Source organism: Triturus cristatus, chromosome 4_2 (assembly GCF_964204655.1).
Source record: "Triturus cristatus chromosome 4_2, aTriCri1.1, whole genome shotgun sequence".
Lineage (NCBI taxonomy): Eukaryota > Metazoa > Chordata > Amphibia > Caudata > Salamandridae > Triturus > Triturus cristatus.
This window is the reverse complement of record NC_140586.1, coordinates 667,613,268-667,636,884: the sequence shown is the minus strand read 5'-3', so window position 1 is coordinate 667,636,884 and position 23,617 is coordinate 667,613,268. Positions and strand designations below refer to the sequence as shown.

The 23,617-nt window shown below is 42.0% G+C and overlaps 1 protein-coding gene across 1 annotated transcript in view; it reads right to left on the bottom strand.

The window, feature by feature from the left end:
- C4_2H1orf87 (chromosome 4_2 C1orf87 homolog) overlaps positions 1-23,617 on the bottom strand; it is a 121,927-nt gene that overhangs the window by 86,910 nt on the left and 11,400 nt on the right. The window contains exons 2-3 of the mRNA XM_085599950.1: positions 12,125-12,265; positions 5,039-5,240 (exon numbers count right to left, since the gene is read on the bottom strand). Coding sequence (XP_085456076.1) covers positions 5,039-5,240; positions 12,125-12,231 — 309 coding nt within the window. The 5' untranslated portion in view covers positions 12,232-12,265. The remainder of the gene's footprint in view (positions 1-5,038; positions 5,241-12,124; positions 12,266-23,617) is intronic.

Genomic DNA, 23,617 nt, shown 5'->3' with positions numbered 1-23,617 from the left:
GGACCAATGTATGTGATTGCTATTACCAAATTAGTATAGAAAATGCCTCCTATTTGCACGCAATGACCAGAAAAAAATTCTAGAATTGGACAACACTCTTGAACAGGTGAGAGAGAGTTTGGAAATATTACTGCTCATACTAGGAAAGAAATGTTTAAGCATATTTTCAGCATTGTGTTGGAGAGCTCCCCCTTATGAAATTAGAATTGCAGAGATCTAGTGATTGTTCAACCTATCATTGTAGGGAGCTAGAGCTCTTACTCATTGCAGAGCAAGTATGTGTTGCACATGATCACTCAACATGGGCGAGAAGTGAACCACTAATGAAGCATGTCAAATCCTGATGGGTGAGGGAACAATGACCTTTTAAGGATGGGTATAAGACCCCTTAAAAACCTAAAACCAAAAGAGAAAGACTTGAGTTGGGGGTAAAGCACATCCCTTCTAATGCTACTGTTCTCGTTTTTGACCCATTTTATTTGTTGGTGATTATACGATTCAACTAGGAAGAATATTTTGTCAATGTTTTTCCTCTTGTTCCCCCTTCTTTTTGTGGTTTTGGTCAAGGTTAGGTGAGAATTATCACATACTACCGTATGCCATTTTTATTGACCCCTGCATTTGGTACAAAACTAAATGTCAAATTTGTTTATGGGGCACATGCCTTTTGCAGTGAGGGCCACCACCATTTGTTCTAGGGTTTTCAAATGTCCCAGGTCAGGGCCTTTGAAGATCATCCAGTCCGCTTATAAGTTTTGCATCCAGTGACTTACAATATTGCATGAATACTGATACAGACATTACTTTAAGTAACATGGTACATAGGGAACGACCTTCTCATGGATGAGATGCTGGTGCTTGAAAATAGATAACTTGGAACCCCTGTGTATTTCTTCTGTGCATATGGTGCCTATTAGCTATCGCACCTGTGTTTCACATTCATTTGTACAACATGTTCCATTAAGCCTCTGCATTTTGATATATGAAGCCATCAGTGTTGCAGTCGGACAAGATATATGTTCCTGTGTCTCACTATATTAATCTATTTGGTCCTTGATAGACCTGTTTTTTTCAGCAGGTTTATCCCCAGACTTTTTGCATTTTGGCCTCCTGTTTTTGACACTCTTTTGGTTGGTTGTATGACTCTGGGCACTTTACCACTGCTGATCAGTGCTAAAGTGCATATGTTCTCTGTGTAAATTGTTAATATGGATTGGTGTTTCCATGATTGGCTTATTTGACTTACTACTAAGTCCCTACTCCAGTGCACTGTGTGTGCCCAGGGCATGTAAGTCAAATGCTGCTAGGGGGCCTTCAGCACTGATTGTGCCACCCACACAAGCAGCCTAGCAAATGGTTCTCAAACCTGCCACTGCAGTGTCTGTGCACAGTTTGGTACTGCCATGTCGACCTGGCAAGTGCACCCACTTGACACGCCCTAACCTTCCCTTTTATTACATGTGAGTCACCCCTAAGGGAGGCCCAAGATACCCCTGTGGGCAGGGTGCAGTGTATGTGAAAGGTGGGACATGTACTGATGTGTGGGACATGTCCTAATAGTGAAATACAGTGTATTTCGTTTTTCACTATTGAAAGACCATCTGTCCCATTGGATAGAATGGAAGTTATTTATAACATTTTATAAGTATAACTTCCTATTGGGACAAGATAGAAATAGAAAGATGAAGTTTAGTGTGCTGAATTCAGAATAAGAAAATGCATCTTTTAAAAAATGGGAATTTTCCTGCTTAGCCATCCTGTGTGCCTCTGCTGGTTTGTGGATTGACTGTCTGGCTTTGGAGTGCTGGGGATGTGCATTCACTGTAGACAACCACTGGGGGAGTTGAGGTGTGTCCCGCCTTTCCTGGATGACTCAGGGCTGGGCGGAATAGATCTGGGCTGCATTTAGAGTAGGGAGAGGAGATTTCCTATCAACTGAATGGGCCTAGTCTGCCTTACACAATGCTGTCTCCACCTCCTGCCGGGAAGCTGGACCAGAGAGGACAGAACTGTTTTTGACTGAGCACAGAGCCTCTCTGTAACCAGAGAACAAAGGAAAATGCTGTATAAATATTGGGGCCCATACCCCAGAACTTTAGAATACTTTTGGACTCAAGAGGAACCTCTGCCAAGGAGAAGAGCTTGGAAAGCTGAAGGAGAAGTACTGTCCTTTGTTGTGGGCTATCTGGGCTTGGCCTGCAGTGGCTGTTTCTGCCAATGAGAGGATAACGACTTTGCTGTGTGATGTGTACCCTGCCTGAAGAAGATCTCTAAGGGCTTGAAGTACAACATGCCTCCTGTTCTGAAGTTTCAGGGACACAAAGAATTCACCACCAGCTCCCCTGAATGCCCTTGATGGGAGTTCTGACCTGCCAAGAGGTGCCTGTTGGGCATCTCGAGGTTGTTCCTGTTGTTGGGAGCCGGAAAAGAGACTCAACGAAGAGAAGCGTAATGCATCCGCACCCGTTTCTGACGCATCACCGCTGTGCCGCTAAAGAAACCAACGCAGTGCCTGCCCGCAGCTAGAGAAATTGCCGCATGAAGAATCCCGTGCACCGATCTCCAAAGTCCGAGATCACCGCACTGATTCCAACACAGGCCCTGCTTTGCGGCTGCAAGAACCAACGCATCGTGGGACCGCAGCTGGTGACACCAATGCAGCACTGTTGCCGTTGCCGCATTGAGAACCGATGCATCCCCGATCCCCACTCATTGCACTGTGGTGCCAAGTCTACAAGAACGCAGGGGCCACAGTAAGAAACCGACGCATCACCTCCCCTTCAGTAAGGAACCGACTCATCACCTCCCCTGCGTGGCAGTAAGGAACCATCACATCACCTTCCCTGGAGTAAGGAACCAACGCATCACCTTCCCTGCGCATAACGAACCGATGCATCACTTTCCCTGCGGCTGTTTTTTGTTAATAATTTTGACGCATCCAAGGTACTTTGTGTTGAAAAGGTCACATCTATAGTATGGACAGTACATGTTTTGATTGAGCAGAAGTTGTGCGCTTCTACAAAAAAGTGCTTGCCCTCCAAACAGCTGTGACCATTTTGTTTATTTATCCTGCTGCCCGAGCTTGAACTTTCAGAGGCACACAAAAGACATTGTAATGCTATTAAAGTGTCTTAGATAACTAGATGATTTATGGTGCTTTTTTCTCTGTCAGCAGCACAGATGGGAGGAGGGCAGCTGTTAACGTACATTGATTATTAGGTCTAGCTTGACAGTGCAACTGTCACCTTAAACCTACACTAATATTCTTCTACAGTTCTTTGCTTCCACACAAATACATATCCATTTACATGATGTCTACTGTGATGCTTCACATTACCATACAACATCCCTTAAAAGCCTGACCTATTGGTATTGCCAATGCATGCAGTCATTTCTTTAAAAAACTTACACTGCCTTCCTACCTTGCATTTGTAGTACAGGACCTCTCATCTATCAGTTGGCCATTCTTCACATAAAACCCTACATGCACATACAACCCAGCATAGGTTTGAAGACCTGTCGGTTAGCACAAGGATGCATGCCACCAAAACTCAAGGCACACCACACAAGCACCCAATCAGCACACTGTAGACAACACTGACCACATGGACACAACACACATTGAACATGCTATATTTGAATATCAGTTAATATCTAGCAGTACTCTTTACACAACAAAATCAGTACACTTTCCCACTGGTCATATCTGTATTTTGGCCTTTCTTTAAGAGAAAAGACTAAACAAAATCGCCGCAGCATCATACATACGGGAACAAAGCCATGTAGTTTTCAAAGTGCAACAAGCCCAAGAGCACTTTCCCATACCACACCAAAGTACATCCTGGAACCTCTCAAATAAAATTCTACATAGAGACATTGCACCTCCATTGCACAATATCACACCATGGATATCTGCTTGCATACAAATGGCTTTTTAGAAAACATTCCAAATTGGCTGAGCAATGCTCAATCGACCACCAAGCTCAAAAGTAAAAACAAAAATGGTATTTGGCACTCCCACCCATACACATAATACACTACAAAATAGTTAGCTTGACCAAACTCACTTTACTTTCACAATAACAGGCATTCTCAAAACCTTACAATCCTACCATTTAACAACTCTCTGATAATCATACCTGACTGAACACTGTCAAACAACTCACAACACTGGACAGATAGATCCCATTTTTACACAAAAGGTTTCCCAGATTATGAAAACACTACATTGGCATGCTAATGGTAGACAGAATTATACAGATGCTGATAACATAACATCCCCTCTACTCCTCATGTTCTTAGTACATCTTTATCCATACTCAAAGTTTGGCACTGTTAACGCTATACTGATGCCAGTATCTGCAGGGCCCAAGATTATAGGAGGAACCCTGAGGTTCCCCAAGATATGAAGAATTACTGTGGAATCACCAATACCAATTCTCATGGTTATTTCTTTATTTCCCTCCCTCCCCCCCCCCCCCCAAAAAAAAATAAAAAAAATGATGTTGGTTCTGAGTGAACTGTACCAGGTCTTTAGTAAACTCACGCATCAGTGGAAATGGTAACATGAGCTACCCGTCTCAAGTGACGAAATTGCCTGTATTTTAAGCAGGGTCAAAGTTTATTTGATCACTTCTTGGGGTCGGTGAGCCAAAGGACAGGTGATGTTACCACCACAACTCATGGAATTGTGGTGAATTGATGTCACATGAGGATTGTAAACATTTCAGCAACGGTGAAACAAAAAAGAAAAAGGGTCAGAGGACGAGAAAGATGAGGAATATATGGCAATGTCACTTTACATGTTTAAAGTTATGGGTAAAACACCCCCAGTGGTTTACCCATAACAATTGCAGCTTGTGATGCTAAACTAATGAGCTTAAAGTAGAAATCCCGGCAAATAATTTTTATAGCATGACAAAATATTTTTGAGGCAAAATAATTTTCAAGTAAGTCACAATGTACACATATTTCTTTGTGAAAATTATTTGAAGAAGGTGCATACTTTAACAGGTTTCCAGGAGCAATGGGAGCTTACCTGAACATCCAAAAAACTTCTGTTGAAAGCACTTGCTTTGATAAAGTGTTGTTCGTTGTCATCTTCCACCTTGCGTTCACAATTTAGATCAGAGCCAGGGGTTTTGGCATCTGAAGAATCTTTTACTACTTCTTCTGCGTTGGAATCTGAATGTTTTATGACTTCAGTCTGAGCTTGGGAATGTACATATTTTGAACCTTTGCTGCAAATGCAAAAATGAATATGTGCATTAATTTGCATCAAAGTACAATGAGGGCGCTGCTTTTGTGCATCATCCTGTAAAGTAGTTTTCCTTGAAGTGTTTACATCACTAGTATATTAGTATACAAGACAGATATACAGATAGATAGATAAATAGATAGATAGATAGATAATGTGCATAGTATAATATGCTATTTATTATCATGGTTCATTAAGGCACATTCTCATATCATATTACAATAAAACAACATACACACAGCATCACCACTGTCCTTTAGCTGTAATAACTTTGAAGAGCCTAACAGCACCAGATTTCATGTACAGATTCCCTGATACCGTAATTTTGATGGCAATTTTGGCTCCTGACAAAGGTTGAATAGTATATGAATTTTTATTCAACACATGATTTATGAGTGACAACACTGTCATAATTTCCCTCTAGACAAAGACATCTGTCATTAATAAGCTCCCAGCCCAATGATTTTGAAGGGCACAAACATTATTTTTCACAGAAAAGAATGCTGCTATTGGGTTTGTATGAGATTTTTAAGTATTCAATTGTTTCGGAGTTCTCGTTTAGAACTGCCTCAAATCATTTACTTTTTGTGCCTTACGCTGTGAAAAAAGAGCTTTAATATGTACCATTTGGGTCCAATTTAAGTAAACCTGAGCTGAACCCTCTGATAGCTGTGGCACAGAGCAGACAGGCTTAATTTAGGGCCATGTGTAAAGTATTTATACAGTAATAAAACAGTCATAAAGTCAAAACACCAAGCTACAAAAATCAGAAACTGAATTAGGAATATAGAGTAAAATTTAAGAAACAAAATGACACACAAAAACACAAATCCAAAAAGGTGAACTGGAGATAAAAAAAATTAAGTTTTAATTGGAAGTATTGCCAAAAAGCACAAAGCGTCAATCATTGTCAATGGTTGAGGTGGACCTAGGTGCGTCCAGTCCTCTTCTGTTCCTCCGTAGTTCCAGAAAGTGTCCTGATGGTGTGCCTCGGGCTGCCACATTTATGCCTGGCGCTAGTGAGTGGAGATTACATATAGCCACCCCATAACCAATGGGTTAAAGGTTTCTGGGGGCATCCCAACCCTCTTTTTCAGTAGTTGCTATTTGTTTTACTGTAAACATGCCCAAATTGCCATGTGGCAGGCTATTTTCAAGACTGCAAAAGGCTTTGGCCACACTAAAACTCAGATATCAGGGTTGTGTAGTGAAGGGGAGTGGACTATGGTAATCACTAGTGTCCTCCCACATCTAATATTAAAATCCAGATTGAAGCAGACCCTACACCCACAAAAAACAAGCAGATAGAAGTCTGCTGGGACAAAACCAGGGTCCTAGAGTACCCAGACAGGGGATGTACAAGAACTGTCCTGGCATCCAATTTCCTTCCTTTCATGTGTGACAGTGTAACATGTGGCTCAAATAGACCTGTGGGGAAGATATGACAGGATATGGCACAGTGCTGTCAACAGGATGCCTGCACTCCCACGCAGTAGATTTCTACAGATTTCAGAGGAGTCATCCCTGCCCATTTAAGTCAACATGTAGGGTAGCTCCTGGGAGGAATTTCACACCTCTTTCATACCTCAATCAGGGCTGAGGTCAGGCTGAGAGTTGGCAGAGGCTAATGCTAATTAGCTTTCTGAAAACTCAGGCAGGAAAAGAGTAACTTTCTAAAAGTTACTTTTCCTTAACATTTATTAACCATCCAACTTCACTATTGAATTGTAGTTTTAATAACTATTACAAACAGTGGTTTAATTATTTTCCTTGCTGGTCCATTTTCAGTGTTATCAGTATTCATATTTTAATCTGCACTCAAGTTTTCTATATAGGAAAGCTAAGCATGCCACAGTAGCTTTTTAAGCCTTGTCATTGTAGGGTCATGGTGATATTCATTTTCTACCAACCTTTGGGCCACAAGGCCTACATGGAGGTGACATACTAATATTTCAAAGGGAGGTCATTACTTGTCACAAAATGGTTATTTCGATAGGTCGTACTGCAGGTTGTACATTGCATCAGTCAGACTACACAGGGTAGACCTATAGCCATGTTTGCACTGACACTGTAGTGGATGGCACAACAGACCAGCAGTCCACAAGTCGCATTAAAATCCAGGCCCTTTGTGCACTTTTTAGACCACATATTCTGGACCTACAGGCAAGTTAAATGTGCCAATCAGGAATAATCCAATTTAACCATGTTTTAAGGGAGAGCAGAGGCACAGAGGTCTAAATCAAGCAAAATAAAGGTCCTGAAAAAGGAAAAATCTGGGGTGACCATACAGAAAAGGCAGATTTCCTACCGTAGCCTTGGCCAAAGAAATACAATTCTCGTGAAGTCTCATATTTTCTAAAAAAAAAAGTTCTTTCTCTTAGCGGATTGCTCTTTAACTCAAGTTCACAACCCCCACACATGGTGTGGTTCAGTGATGGGTGTTTTAGCTCCGAACGTTCCCCTTTTGGAATTTTTATAGGTACTGATAAGTACCTCTAATTCCAATAATCTCAAAAGGAATATCATGAAAGGCTCCAAGCTCACCTTTGTGTGCCCAGTGCATCAATGCTAACTTGCTTTGGAGTTGCCATGGAAGTCTGGATACAGCTTCCTACAATACTGGTCACAACAAGAATGCTTCACGTGAGGCATGCTCAATGAGAAGCACTCAATATCTAGCAACTGCCAGCAGGTGGGGCCTGTATTTATGCCTGGCTTGACTCATGATGGCCGCAAGACCTCAAGTATTCTTGCAAGATCTTGCGAGACCACGCTCCACACACTGCCCAAGGAAAGGGACTGGACAAGGCTTGATTAGTCCTGTGCCCCTGGCAGGAAACTGCAGAAGACTGCACTTAGGCCTCCCGTCTCCTGGAGCTTCTGAGGCTGCACTCACACAAACGGGAATTTAACTTGTGGAGGGATGAGACAAAAGCCTCAAAGACATTGTTTATGTTCCTGCAGGGGGGGATGAAGGCACTAGCAACATTGGTGGTGAATTATCCCTGATATACAGCCTAATCCTCAAAAGGATGGCAGGTCACTTTAAAATAACAGAAAAATAATAAACACATTCAGTTAAAAGGCGTAGTATGTCACAGAGGGATTTTCTTTTTTAATCTGTTTTTTAAAAAATCAGAGACTGCCAGAATCAGTTCTGCCTTATCCTGCAATAAACCTTAGACACGTTGATAACAAGGGTCATGACTTTAATAAGTGTTTTTGTTTCACATGTCAATGAAGAGCTGATATCACTAATCTACTGTATCATATTTTGCATTCGAGCAGTTAGTGCTGCATGGAATATTAACTCAGGTCTTAATGATCCTTTGTTACAAGCCGGCCTTAAATTGATAGAAGACCTGTACACACCCAGAAAATTATTATCATGGGATGCTTTAGTGGAGGCAGGTATTGAAAACATTCTTGATTAAAGTGGATAAAATTAGGAAAAGCTTAAAATGGCTTGGCCAAGATTGACTGGAGAGGAAGGAGATCACGGCACAATGAAGAACTTCATAATTTTCACTGACAGGTAGATTTGCTGCCTTGGGGAGTGATTTACTGCTAGACACTGATAAAGTCAAGGTAACAAACCAATTCAAATGGGAATTAAAACTGATCTGTCCTTAGAACATGAGTATAGGTTGAGATGTTTTTTATTTTACATATATTGGTGATGCCCACCAACTGCAAGAAACTTCATGTTTTGTTCCTTCTTGATTTTATTTCTCTACAGACTGCCTTTCAAAGGTAATGGACTGTACAAAATTCTGCCAAAGATGGAAAGCCACACAAGCTTCACTGAGATATACCGTTCCCCTTTTTCTGCAAGATTTGGTTGTTTTGGGGTAAGGTGATAGATGCCATAAGTTTACATTGTATTACGAGGGTAGCGATAAGCATACCTCTATTTAGTAGAGGATATCTTTCTTTCACTCATGGTTCCCCCTAGCAGCGGCACTTAGAATCTTTAAGATGCGACCCTGGAAAAAGCTTAATATGGTTGAGCTGAGAAATATACTTTCGAACTCAAACCCTGTTTTGGACAGTAATGTGGATATTGCAAGATCGAACTACACACATTGACTAGAACCAGCAGTCCTTAGACAGGTTCCAGAAAAATTAAAGAGTTACAGGAAAAAGCCATCAGCCCCCTGGTACTCACAAGAACTAAAAGCCTTCCAAATGAAATGTAGATCTCAAGAGAGTAGGTGGAGAAGTGAGTATTGCCAATAGGAAAATACTAAAAATAAAAAATTATTGGTGGAGTACAAGGAATTAATCAGAGCTGCAAAGTCCGAACATTTCATGGAAAAAATTAGCTCTGCAAAAAATTCCTCCAGGGAACTATTTAAAATGGTCATGTCTTTGTCAAACTGGAGCAATAGCAATACTTTCAACACTGATCAATCCAATCATAAGCTGGCAGAATTCTTCCAGACCAAAGCGAACTCTATTTGTCAAGATTTTAACCTCACTCAGTTGACAGGGGACATAGGAGGGGCCTTACCCTGACAGAAGAGCAGGGTCCATTACAATACTGTAAGAGTCCAAAGTCTTACAGCCAGGTAAGTCCTTTTGTAACCCAGGGGAGGGGCAGGACAGAGGGGTGGCTACACCCATGTCCTTTGTCCAGTTTTGCGCCAGAGCAGGAGCCAATGGCTCCCAGAACTGGTTTGAGCTGGACTATGCACAGGGAGGTGACTGAAGGATCCTTAAATGCAAGTCGCAAGGACACGTGAGAAGCCACAGAGACGGGCTACATTCTAGGACCCTGTTGGGACTCCGTGAAAAAGAGCAGTTGAGCCTGAGGCCACTGCTTAGTAGGCTTTACCGTGCAAAATTTAAGACAATAGGACACTTTCTGCCGGATGTATTAAATATCGAGGCTGAGGGCATTTTCTCTGACTGATGCAGGGGAGACTTATTATCCATCGGGTATTACCTTGAACAATGATTTTAAGAAATAAGGACCTCACCATCTTGAAATAATAGAAGGAAGAAAATTATGGGTGGTCTAAATCTAATTTGGTCTTTTTAACGCCACAAAGCGTCACATCACTTATCTTTGATTTACCTGTATGTCATTTTTTCTGAAAGGGAGGTTGTCAATCCCTCAGACTTTGTTGTCCTGAAGAAAGTGTGAATTATAAGTCAATGACCACTGAAACGCGTCAAAGCTGTTCTTTACACTGAATCCAACCACGAGAGAGAGTATCACTAATAAATCTAAAAGGAGTGATAGTGATGGTAAATACAGGAACTCTAAGTATAAAGTTGGATCGGGTTGAGTAACAGTATTTTATACTGTGCAATAGGGCCTCCCTATTAGTAATTGTTGTTTTTTAGTAATTGTTGTTTTTTATTGTATTATGTGATGTCATCATTAGCAGACTTTTTGATTCACACATTTATTTTATGATAATAATCAATGTATTGCATTGCATTGCTGAATTGCTGGATTGTGAAGAACTGTTTTTAATATATTAGCTCTTTTTCTTTAGGAAGCATTGAATTGTGTTTTTATTGTAATTGGAAATGTTTTAAAAACATGCTTTTTATGTCTATGAATAGAGCTCTGTGGAATTACACTCTTGGGTCTGGTGGACTTTAAGTAAAATAACGAGGGTTTGTGTGGATGAACTGCAGAGTCTAAGTGAACTTGAGACTGAATTTGGTTCAGTGGAGATTTGAATCACATTTTCTTGACCCTAGGATGATATTTTTTTTTACACTATTAAATAGTGCCCTGGTTCTTTGGGTTAGAGGGGCCTCCTCTCTCTCTTATTTACCTATGCACAGGGACACCAAACGTGGCCCAAGTGCAGACTTTCAGGCACTCTCAGAGTGCACCCACCCAGCCCAAATACACTAAATTCTGTCTGGAGGTGGTCACACCTCCCTGTGCCAGGATGCCTATATTGCTGCCTTCTTCTGCTCAAGCTTGGCTCAGCACCAGGAGGGATGAACTGTGTCTCTGGTCGGCAGCATCCATTTTGTGCTGTTCGGGTCGAGAAGGCTGGCACTGGTTAGAACAGTGACCCAATGAAGCTCGCTTCTGAAGGTTGAAATCATACCTCCCACACCAGTTACTGGTGTAGAGGTATGATGCCAAGGTGTTTGATACTAAACACGATATGTTTCTATGCAGCCGTTTTCGAGATAGCATTTACCGCGAGGTTATAATGCACCTATACCTATATGTCCGGCTGAGTCACAGACAACCCAGTAGAATGGTGTCCGAAGGCTGCAGAGAGGCTCTGCTCATGCAGGGGCACCTTCTCACATAAAACCCAGCACCCTGCCTTCAGGATTGTTAAGGCCTGGTATAGTTTTAAGTGTAGTGACAAATAGATATAGTGAACCTGTATCTAAAGTGACTGGTGCAAGCACCATCTTACACAGGCTGCAGTAGCAGATCTCGAGTTCCATTTTGCATGGCCTCTCATGGGTTGCATAATACCTGCTTCAACCCATGGGAGGCCTCTGGGGTACCTATGCCCTGGGTAAATGTGTACAATATACTAGGGACTGATAAGGGTACCCCAGTATCCAATCTGGAGTGTACCAAATTACATGTATGTCAATTGTAAGGGAGATAGCAGATAGACTGGGGTCGTGATTAGCTGGATCCTAGTCAGACTAGTCAAAAACAGAGAGACATCAAGCAAAAAGTGGGGGTAACCATTAGAAGCAGATGCTACTTTCCTACAAGTATTGCCAACAACACCTTAATCTGTTCTTTCTCTCATGCGGAGAGAGGGTTATAGGGTTGCTGTGTTTTTGATATCTGTAAAAAATAACTTGTTCAGAAGTTAATAATGGAAATAAGATGAGAAACAGTTTGCAAGATGTAAAACTCACATGTAAGGTTTGTCCTCAATGCACTGAATGTATTTGCTTCCAATAATTTTCACAATAATCTCGGGAGTAGCATCAGTTCCGAAAGGTGCATCCCTGGCGGAGGCCATGTTGATGAAATGCAGAGCAGCCACTTCTGTTAACCTGCAATTTGAAATTAGATTGTTTTCATGGCTTTAAAATACAACTTTTTTCAAGGAAAAAATAACCTGTGAGTAGCAAAAATGATGACAAGAATTGAATTTAAATGACTATGTTCAAAATATTAGTTAGCAAGTGAGAACATCATCCATAATGATTCATGATCTCCCACATACAGTGTAGAAGGAACCATGTATCTGTAGACCCTCCTAATGTGTGCCACACTGGATGGTACACCATGTTCATAGTACTTTGCCTGATACATTGCGGATAACTTGCCTTGTTTGACTATATTGTTGTTTGAGGATGGACAGACAGACATAATATGCATAACGGCATGGACTGGAATTAGTTATTCCAATCATAGCATTATGCCGCTATTGAGGTGAGTGTCAAAGTAGAGACTATGTTCGAATACGACACTGGGCAATGAGGCACAAAATAAAAAAGGCCGCTTTGAAAGCGATGGTGCCAAAAGGAAGCCCCAGTGATATATTGGGCACCTAAGGGTGAGGAGGGAGACTAATAGGACCATGTGTGAGACATAATGAGCTGATAGGGAGACCTGATGAACATAAGGCAGATACTGGTGTCTGATATGAAGGCTAAAGGTGAGACATGTGGACATGCGTATTGATGGAGGGACAAAACAGTGGGCTAGGAAGATCTCTGTGATGTTGGGCCCTATGGAAAGAGAAGAACTAGTGAAGAGGTGGTGATAGGTTGACCAGACGAAAGGACACATCACCCTTAAGGGGATATTTGTAATGCAGGTTCTTTGATTTTGAAATGTAGCTCATAATGAAAATTTCCATCCCATATTACGTCATTGAGTATTTTGGAGTCACCTATTCACTAAACTCAAAACTCAATGCTGGATACACCCAGGGGAGGTTACCAGATGGCGTATGTCTTCAGCCCGGGGCAAATGAATGCTAAGGGCTTACAACAGTGTCAGACACTCGACAGTAAAACAATAAAGTGTGGGCCAAAACCGGGATGCTTGTAGGGGTCTCTGAGAGTCTCTCAACCTAATACATTTAACACAGTCGGAAGCATTTTTGAATATGCCGAAAGGCGAGTTCGTAGAGGGGTTTTCTCTCCCGACACGCATATAACCCCTTCTGCATGGGGTGTACAGTTAGTGGCCATTCAGCAGCACTGTATGTGGCATCAATGTGCCGTGAAACTTTATTAAGACTCGCCTACGTGCAGCTTCAGCAGTCTGGTGAGAGCCACGTCATACATATACATTTCTTTCATTATCCTTTATTCCCTTTCCTGATTTGCTATGTGAATGTACGCTAACTATTCTTATTTTCAGTTCAGTGAAATAAAAATACATTAAGTACAAAGTGTGCATCACATCATACAATAGATCTCAGTTATAATTCTTATTATGGTTTTCTGTAATAATTGGTTTAATGATGCAGTGCTACATAAACCTGAATTTGTGTGTTAGCCTGATCATGTTGGTCACCTTGGGCCTTTCAAACTTTTGCGAGGCTTCCAGATTGGAGCACAGTCAGAGTGGGCTTGTAACATCTCCTTAGGTGTTGTGGCCCATCTTTAAGTTGAGTGGCAAGATCTTATTTATTGAACTGTGCACGTGTTAATTGGTGGCGGAGAAGTGCAACTTGACTGTTTTACTGGTTACTTAGGCATGGCTTAAGTTGGTAACATCCTTGCCTGGTGTTAAGGAATATTCTAAATGTGGTACTGTTGTCTTTGTAGTATGTTAAGTTTTTTATTTTTTATTTATTGACATTTTTATAAACCAACAGCATCATGGACAATATGCCATTCTGTTCATGTAATTTCGCCCTCCATCTCCTGCCTGATTCAAGGTTATGCTCAAAGTTTTGTAGAAAGTTGGAACCCCTGCTCCAATCCATTCTTATGGCCTGCTGCTCTGTTAAACACCCCGGGGTCTCATAGCCACTTGTAAACAAGACAAGATTCATGGCAAACACCTATTCCATTAGAGCAAAAATGGGCATGAGATGGAACAACTTCAGCTTGGCTCTGTGAGTCAGTATCCTATCCTAGCCCACTGCAACTAACACCCTAAATAAATCAACTGCACAGGGAGAGAATACAAATGTAGGCATACATAGAAAAGATCTGCCAAGCTGAGGACTCATTGAAGGTTCTTACTAGGTATAAACTCTAGCTTTCACTTAACACCCTACCACGATGATGTCATAGACTGTATCAAAGTCCATCCAGGCAGATCTTTGACACTCTCTTCCCTCCTCCTAATAACAGTCCAGCCTCATAAAATTGTAACATTGTTGACATTCATGCAGCAACCGATCTAGACACAGGGATGCACTTTCTCCTATAATAACTGCAAATACCACACAGGGACCTGCAGAGCTAACTAATGCTGCCAGCCTATGTAACAAAAGAGTCATATGTGTACCCCTCACACTCCTTTAAATCACCACACTGTTAAGCTGTGTCTCACACAGCACGATAACCACATCTGAGTGGATATCATGCACGACAGGGTCAATATCCACGTAGGCTCAATTCTGAGACAACACTCTTCCAAACTCCCACCCTGAACAGTGTAGCATACAACCCATTTGAGCAAGCACTTCGTCAATTCACCTAGGGGTAGTAAGCACTATATAAATGCTACAATACAATACAAATGTGATACATTCTCATACATATATATGAAGAGTCTTTTGGACATCGGCAACTGCAGTTTAGCTGGCTTTACACATTGGCTCACAGTGCTGTCATTAATGTTGGCACCAGCCCACAACATTTCACAGATGCGAACATTCAGGAAGTAAGGTGTCTCCTTATTGGGACATGCATCATCTTCGTGCAAGGGTTGGGAGTGCAGCACAGCCCCCAGCCAATCCTTCTCATGATGTTGTTTCACTGACTGCTATTTTCATGTCCCTTTGATGAATCATGGAATAAATAATTGGTCCTTCTGCTGCTCACACGCAGATTCAGGTACTTTTTTCCCTTGCTTCCCCATCATTATTGGAAAATAAACATGGGGGAAAATAGGACCTACAAAATCAGTAATTTTTATTTCAAGAATTCCTGCGAGAATTTTTGTTTATCTTGGGACCAGAAGAGACTTTGCTAAGCTCCGAAACCAGGTGTAGCACAGTACCCAAATAATTCACGATGGTGACCATTGGAAACTTAAAGTTAGTCTTAGGTGACGTGAGGTCCAGGTGAGTTTGTAGTAAATATGAGTACGCCACACGGAAATGAAGACAACCATACTCAGCACTTGTTACTTTTGTATAGTCTGCCCATTTGAGGAAACTCATTAATTTTGCTTGCATCCATCGCTCCAGCCTAACTATAAAACAATCTCAGGAGGCTCTGCTTTCTTCCTGTGAGCTACTAGTGAGAGAAATCTGGAATAAAGGCAAGATAGTCTGTGTGCTTCACACGATTTGCCATCCACTGGGTGACAATTTGCTCTTTTTAGAGCAAATCATGGAGGTCATTAGCTCGTGTTCGGATCAACCATACCATATCTTCCTCGGAGACTTCAACCTCCATTGGAATGACACCAATGATCCTTTAGTCAGCACCTTTAAGACTTTCCTCGCCGGTCTCACCCTCTCTCAGATTTGTGAGGGGCCTACCCACAGCAAAGGCGCCACCCTCAACCTCATTATTGCTAGAGACAATATAATTCAACTGGGTGACATCCTACCTTGTGACTGGTCAGATCATCATCAAATTGCCTTCCAAATACTGGAAAAGACCACTCGCAGAAAGTGTCAACCTCTTAAAGCTAAACAATGGTCTCGCAACATGAGAGACGTCAACATCCATGCTTTTACTTTCATCACTTTGAATAGACTTCAGCCTCCCCCTAACATGACCAACCTTGATGATCTTTCTGATCATTACATTAACACTGTTGCTAATATCTTTGACACCATTGCGCCAAAACCATTTAAAAGGATTCCTCTCAAACAATCCAAACCTTCGTTTAATGGTTCCCTAAATGATGATCGCTGTAAACTTAGGCTTTCAGAGAGGGTCTGGAGAACCGAGCCATCCACCACTAGCCTCTATCAGCTACGTAAAATGAGAAGCGCTTACAACAAAAAAATCCGCATTGCTAAATCTGACCATTTCAGGGCACAGCTGTAAAGTGCTTAAAACCAGACCCATGATGCTATTTAAAATCATCAAACAGCAAGAAAACCACACTTCCAAACCCCAACCTGTCTTCTTTGACTTCACTTCCTAGCGGGCAGGACTTCACAGTGCACTTTTCTGAAAAAACTAGGAAAATAAAACTAGAGCTGCATCCTGTCACTTCCATGGGCCGCCTCTAATCTACACCACATCATCAGCTGAGCTTGTGGTTCCCTCTGCGGTCTCCTTACTTCTTGATTGTTCTCCCAAAAATGACGCCTCTTGGAATTCCTTTATCCTGACAGATCTCACAAAACTTCTCCACGTTATGGCAACTCTAAAACTGACCAATCATTTCAGTGATCCACTACCTGCTAAATTCTTTAAAGACCTCAACTCGGCCATTCTACCTCTTTGGTTGAGGATCATTCATGAATCTCTCCTGCAGGGGAGCATCCCTGATTGCCTTAAAATTGGGCAAGTCACTTCCATCCCTAAGAAGCCCAACTCGGTTTATCTGATCCTAACAATTTCCGACCTATCACCAGCATCATGAAAATAGCCAAACTGCTCGATAAATGCGTCCACAATCAGCTCTGTAACCATATAGAGAAATGTCAACTACTTGACCTCTTTCAATCTGGTTTCAGAGCAGGGCGTAGTACTGAAACTGCACTAACTCACATTGTGGATGACGCACTGAAATCCCTTGATCAAAATGTCCCTTGTCTTTTGATCCTTCTGGACCTGCTTTCTGCATTTGACACCATCAAACATGAAAACTTGAATAATCTTCTTCAACTTAGGACGGGTCTCTCAGGACCGGTCCTAAAGTGGTTTGCCTCTTTCTTACATAACTTCACACAAAGGATTAAACTCAACCAGGCCCTTGCATCCAGTACCCCATTCAGGATTGGAGTTCCGCAAGGATCCACACTCTCGCCTACACTCTTCAACCTTTTATGGAACCTCTCACTGTCATTCTGAACCATTCTAACATTCATTACCACATGTACGCAGATGACACGCAACTTTACTTGAAGATCTCCTCTCTGGATGACATTAAAAGATTTAATGAGGCTCTCTCGCAAACTCAACAATGGCTAGCCCAGAACCATCTTTTGTTGAATACCCTCAAAACGGAGTTCATTCTTATTGCCCCCCACAAGCACTGTGCTCCTACCCTGAACTGGCTAAAACAACTCACAGCCCTTAACTGCACCTCTCACGTGGTTGATTCTGCTAAATCGTTAGGTATTACCTTGGACAAATACCTGAATATGCAAGCTCACATCAGTGCTACTATTAGGGGTGCCAACTTTCATCTTAACACCCTTAAGAAAATCAAGCCTTTCCTTCCGCCTGAAGACATACAACCTGCAGTACAAGCCCTGGTGATCTTGATGGAGGAGGGTTTTCATTATAAACCCAAATATCTGTATGTCTTTATTAAAAATACTACTGATTAATTAGTAACTACTAAAGGTTTGTCGTATTTGTCTAACCAACCTTATTAACAGAAGAATTACACGTGGGAATGCAATTGCATGGCTAAAATAATAAGTGAATTAAGTTGGTGAGCAAATTGACAGAATAGATGTTGCTTATGTGATGTTATTATGTTTTGCGCTTATAATTAATATGCATTAATGGCTTTTGATGTCGCAAATGGCTAGATAAATACATACACATAAGGGTATTAGCAGGGGAATAACACTGTATAATCATTTCCGTGCAGTAATTATGTTTTGTGTTTCCTTTGTACTTAAGTTGACAATTGTGGCCTGCTGAAAGATGGCTACCATCCGCAGCCTGTATTTGAGTAGATGGAAAATTTGCAAGGAGGCTTCGCGCTGACTGCGACCCTGGCCTCAACTTGAACCAAAAAGCCATGAATATGACGACAAATCCAGGAGCAATGCCAAGTGCCCCTGAAAGTGAAGAATGTTGCAAATTCCGTAAACTGACCTGAATGAACTTATATGTTTTCATAAGTAGGATACATTTCATCTGGAAAAGACATCCGTGAAAGTAACGAATTAGCTATGGTCTTATATTTCTATTCAGAATTTGAAGTTATCAATACATGTGAAAATTTCCTAATGTATCAAGACGACATCTTTTCCTGCCAAACGGATGTTTGAGAAAAATGTTTGTTACATTTAGAATGTAAAATTTGGTATAAATACTAGTAGACTAGAGAGGTCTAGTGCCACTTCTTCCCGAACCATTGATCAGAGGTCCCGACGCTGACGGAGAGGACGGTGACTCTACATGACGGCTAGAAACTTTAACTTTTTGCTGAGGACCAGTTCTGACTTAGAAAACGACTTTTAGCCAGAATAGGTAAATATGAAGAAAATGATCTTGCATTTATTTGGCTTTTCGTACAAATTAATTTAGATAAACTATATTCTGTTTGAATTACTGTGTCGGGTGGTTATTTCTTGTTATGTTTATTAAATTTACAGAATGTTTTCCATCAGATCTATAGCAACTAGTTGATGCCATCGACCTCAAGGTATATGCAGATTGGTTAGTTATATAGAAAGTGTTTCCCCTATACAAGGCACGGATAAAGTGGTTTAGGTTTGAATGTTGGTGTAATGGGCCCCACCAGCGTGTGATGTGTGTGTGTGCGTGTGACTGTGAAATCACTCCGTCCGTGGAAGTAGAGGGGATTCGGAAGCTTCGATCTGCACCAGTTTCTTGGTAGCAGAATGATGTCTTGATCTGGTGAATTTTGCGTGTATATAAGCTTATTGATTATTGATTAAGATTGATATATGTACTAACACTATATGTTGAAATCGTATTGAGTTTTATGTAGTGTGTACGGCTTCTGGGATGTAGGAAGTCGGTGACAGTTCCGTAGTAGGGCAGAGGGAAGCGCTGCTCTCGGAAGAGGCGGGATTGTTGGCCCTGTATGCAGACAGGGGAAAACGTGTGACAATAGAAGTTGCGCGTCGCATTGTCTGGGTTCGATTCGGTGGCATCGCCGTGTGCTACCATTAGAGATGTATTTTCTGTGTGTAAGAAGTGTGTATGATAGCGAAGGTTATCTGTGAAGTTCTGGTCTTAGGTATCAGGGATCCTTATGGTATTCCAATAACGCTTATCACTAGGAAGGTAATAGGTATTCTCTGAGCTTGCTAGAAGGACAGAGCAGAGGTAAGCGCTGCTTTGTTAACGTGTGATATAATTCTGTAGTAGGACAGACTGTTCGCTGTTCTCGGGAAAGACAGGATTCTGTGTGAATGTACTACATTTTCTGGTGTGAAAGTGCATGAGTGAGAAGGCATTCTGGTTAATTGTGAAACTCTTAGGAGCATTCCGGAGAAAACAGTTAATTGATGCTTGTAAGAAGGGTAGAGTAGAGGGATGTGCTACTTTATCAACGGAAGTAACGATTCCGTAGTGGGGCAGAGGTAAGCGCTGCTCCCGGGAAAGGCGGGATTCTCGTGGGAAAGGTCTTTTGCTATTCTGTGGTTAGCGAAGCAGACAATGGAGATGTTTGTATGTTGTAACTAACAGACTCGGAGAAATTGAAACAAAGTCTACCGAGTCGTTTTGTAAAGGAGGGGTAGACGAGAGACGAGAGACAGGAGACAGGAGCAGGAGCTGCTGCAGCAACTGCTGACGTCAGGAAGACCGCGCTGTGATTGGACAGTGGGTTGGAACAGTGGAAGCACGGTGATTGGTGTGCTAGTGTACGCCGCGCACGGATTGGGAGACATACAGGGTGACGTAGACGCTCCAGGATTGGTGCGTTAGTGTGAGTCGCGCTGGGATTCGTGGACTGAGTCAGTGACGTAAACGCTCTGGATTGGTGCGTTAGTGTGAGTCGCGCTGTAATTGGACAGGAGATCGTACAGTTGTAGAAAAGACTAAAGGGTTGCGGAAAACAAGAAAATGTATTACCACGCTGGAGAAAGGAAAAAGAATTCCTTGTTTAGTAAAGTTAAGACCTGGTTTGACAAGGATAAGGATATTGTGACTAGGGAAGGAGAGTTACTTCCTCCGACAAGAACCCCCGCATCCTTCATGGTTGCAAAATATGGGTATCATACCTGTATTTGGTTAGACAACTGGGTAAAGTATACCAGAGAGGATGGAGTTTTAGCTTTCCCGGAACATGGCTCATTTAATCTGGCCATATTAAGAAACTTACGGGAAAGGATGATGAACCTAGAGCCTCGGCCTAGGCCGACGCAGTTTGAGGCATTAACTGAATGGGAAGATGAAACACATGAGCGAGAAAAGCAGAGGAGTGGAGGAAACTACGGATATATGTTCGGTAGAAAGTATGATCGTGAAACTCATCATGATCGGATGAGAAGATGGCGAGATGCCAGTATGACTGAGGGATTATATCCTGTCATAACTGCCGGAGAAATAGAAGGGAAAAAGTGTACAGAGAAAACACACAATGTAGAAACAAGGAGGTATGGGGCGAATGAGTCTAAAGATGATGTCTTAGAAGACATGTTTTACAAAAGACCGCCCCCGTATAGACGAGAACCAGAAGTAAGAACACAAGTTACCCCAATGAGAGACACCCTGCGGGTTATAAAGACGGAAGTCATGACCCCTGAGTTGAAAAGCAGTAGTTCTCTTGTGGAGAGAGAGAGAGAACGAGAGAGAGAAAGAGAGAAAGAGAGAGAAAGAGAGAGAGAAAGAGAGAGAGAGAGAGAAAGAGAGAGAGAGATTGAAAGGGAAAATTAGATTGAGGATGAAAAGACAAGAGCACTAGCAAGAACCACGCTTGAATTGACAGAGAAAATCAGGGAACTGACTAAAAATCTGGAAGCAGTTACGGAGCCAGTAACCATAGGTCCGGTTATGCCGATTTTTGACAAGCAGAGGATTTGTGAAAGTGGTTTAACAGTACCATATGTAGGTAACAGATTGGTTGTTCCTCCAGAACAGACAGAAATGAGATCGGGAGAAAGTCAGTGGAGATCAGGAGAAAATCAGTGGAGACATACCATATGTGGTGGAGAGTTGAATGAGCAGACTAACTCAGTTTTAAATTCCGGTTGTATGGAAGGGAACAGAATGACTGGAGGATCGATCTTAGAACCACAAAGAGTTTCAGAACCAGTGGGTGCTGAAAAATCTATGGGGATAACTGCTGAAGACTTGAATGATTGGCTGAAAGCTTTACAGAGGAAAGAAAAGGATTCCCAGGCAATTGATGTAGCTAGACTATGTATAGAATTGGAGGAGCTAATAGTTGGAACAATTCCTACAGAAATACTGAAAGACCATCAGGATGGGGAGTTGTTATTTATGTGCAAAAGTATCACATGGAGAGCAAGGAACACAAATGACAGGTTGAAAGGAATAGCCAGTGAAATGGGAATTGACATTGACAAGGTAAAAGCTTTACAAAGGCCTTACCGAGTGGATTTTACAGATAAGGACATCGAGAATCTGAATACTGCGGGTCGAACAGGGCAGATTAAGGAAATGATTGCTTTGCTGCGAAAATGGGGAGATGTGGAGAAATGGAAGGATAGATGGTATAAAAAATGAGAAGACGCAGTAGATAGCACTTACTCAACATTCCCTTTGAAAGAAAAAGAGAAACCAGTGGCAGCTTATCCCATGAGAGAGGTTCCAGGAGGAGGGTATGTACATGTCCCATGGACCAGACAAGATATTTTATCATTTACAAATGATTTCCCTCGACTGAGAGAGAAGCCTGTCGAGTGGTACAGACAGGTTGACAGATTTGTGAAATTGTCAAAAGTGCTGTGGATTGACCTGAATAGTCTGTTTGATATAATTGTACCAGCAGACTTGTGGGCAGAGTGCAAGATAGTCGTAGATTGGCCCACTAAAGAATACCCAAGAGATCCCAAGACAGAAGCTCCAGACCCAGAGGTAATGAAAAAGTATGAGCAGGTTATGGTTTTCCTGAAAAATGAGGTACCCCCCAAAGAAACAGACTGGGTTAAGATAGATCGAACACATCAAGAAGTGAAAGAATCAGTTCATGCTTACTATGAGAGACTAATACTGGCTTTCAAACAGTTCAGTGGAGATGAACATCTGGGTGACAAGGACCTGAGCCACTTTGTATATAGATTTGTGTATGGCTTGCGACCTGAAATCAGTGAAATAATAAGGGAGCATACCGTAGACTGGCAGAGTAAAAAGATTGATGAGATCCGGAGACATGCAAAATACTTCAGTGACGAGATTGAGGCAAAGCAGAGAAAGCTGAAAGAAAAAGCGATGTGGGCACAGGTAAAAGTTGCAGAAAGACAGGAAGCACAGTTGGTTGAACAAGCAAATAATCCAGGAAATAAACCCAGATTTGGTTCAGGAAAAGGGAAAGGCAACATTGAGGAAGCAAAGAAAAGGTTTCCTTGCCACAACCGTGGAAAATTAGGGCACTGGAAATCCGAGTGTAAGAATCCACCGTCCACTAACGATAACAATCCATCACTGAATTCGCAGGTGCAGAACGAGGGGTGTGGTCAGCATCAGCAACAGCAGAAGGCTGTTAAGCAGCAGAATCAGGTGCCAAAACCGCCCTTGCCACAAAACAGAGGATCCCAGAAGTACAGCCAAGATTCGGGGTTCTACAATGAAGAACAGGTAAACAAACCAAAACGCGCAAGTGCTGTTTCACAATATTGGCTCAGAAATGAGGGAAGAGACTCCGAGGGAGATTTCTGACGGTGCCGAAGAGAGGAGGAAGAGTGCGTACTTGGCGCAACTCTAGAAATAGATCAGGCAGGACCTTTTGTTGATGGGAAAATCAATGGTGAAAGTGTTACTTTCTTAGTTGACACAGGAGCCACAAGATCAACTGTCAGGTCAGCTGATATAAAGAATCTTCCTCTCTCGGATGAAGCAATCCAAGTAGTTGGTGTATCCAACACACAGATAAAGACTCATCTTACTGAACCAGTAAGGGTTAGAATAGGGAAATTCACAGACATGCACCGGTTCGTGGTGTGTGACACCAGTCCTGTGAACTTGTTAGGCAGGGATTTGCTGTGCAAGATGAATTGCACTATCTTTTGTACACCAGATGGAATAGCCTTTGAGACACCAGATGAGGATGTCCTTTACAGAATGACCCTAGATAACAGGGAAAGTGAGGCTATAGGAACTTATGCAGTGTTCAATCCGGATGGATTGCCCCCAGAATTAAAACAGACAGTAAAAGCAGCAGTTTGGGATTTTACTGGAGAAGATGTGGGC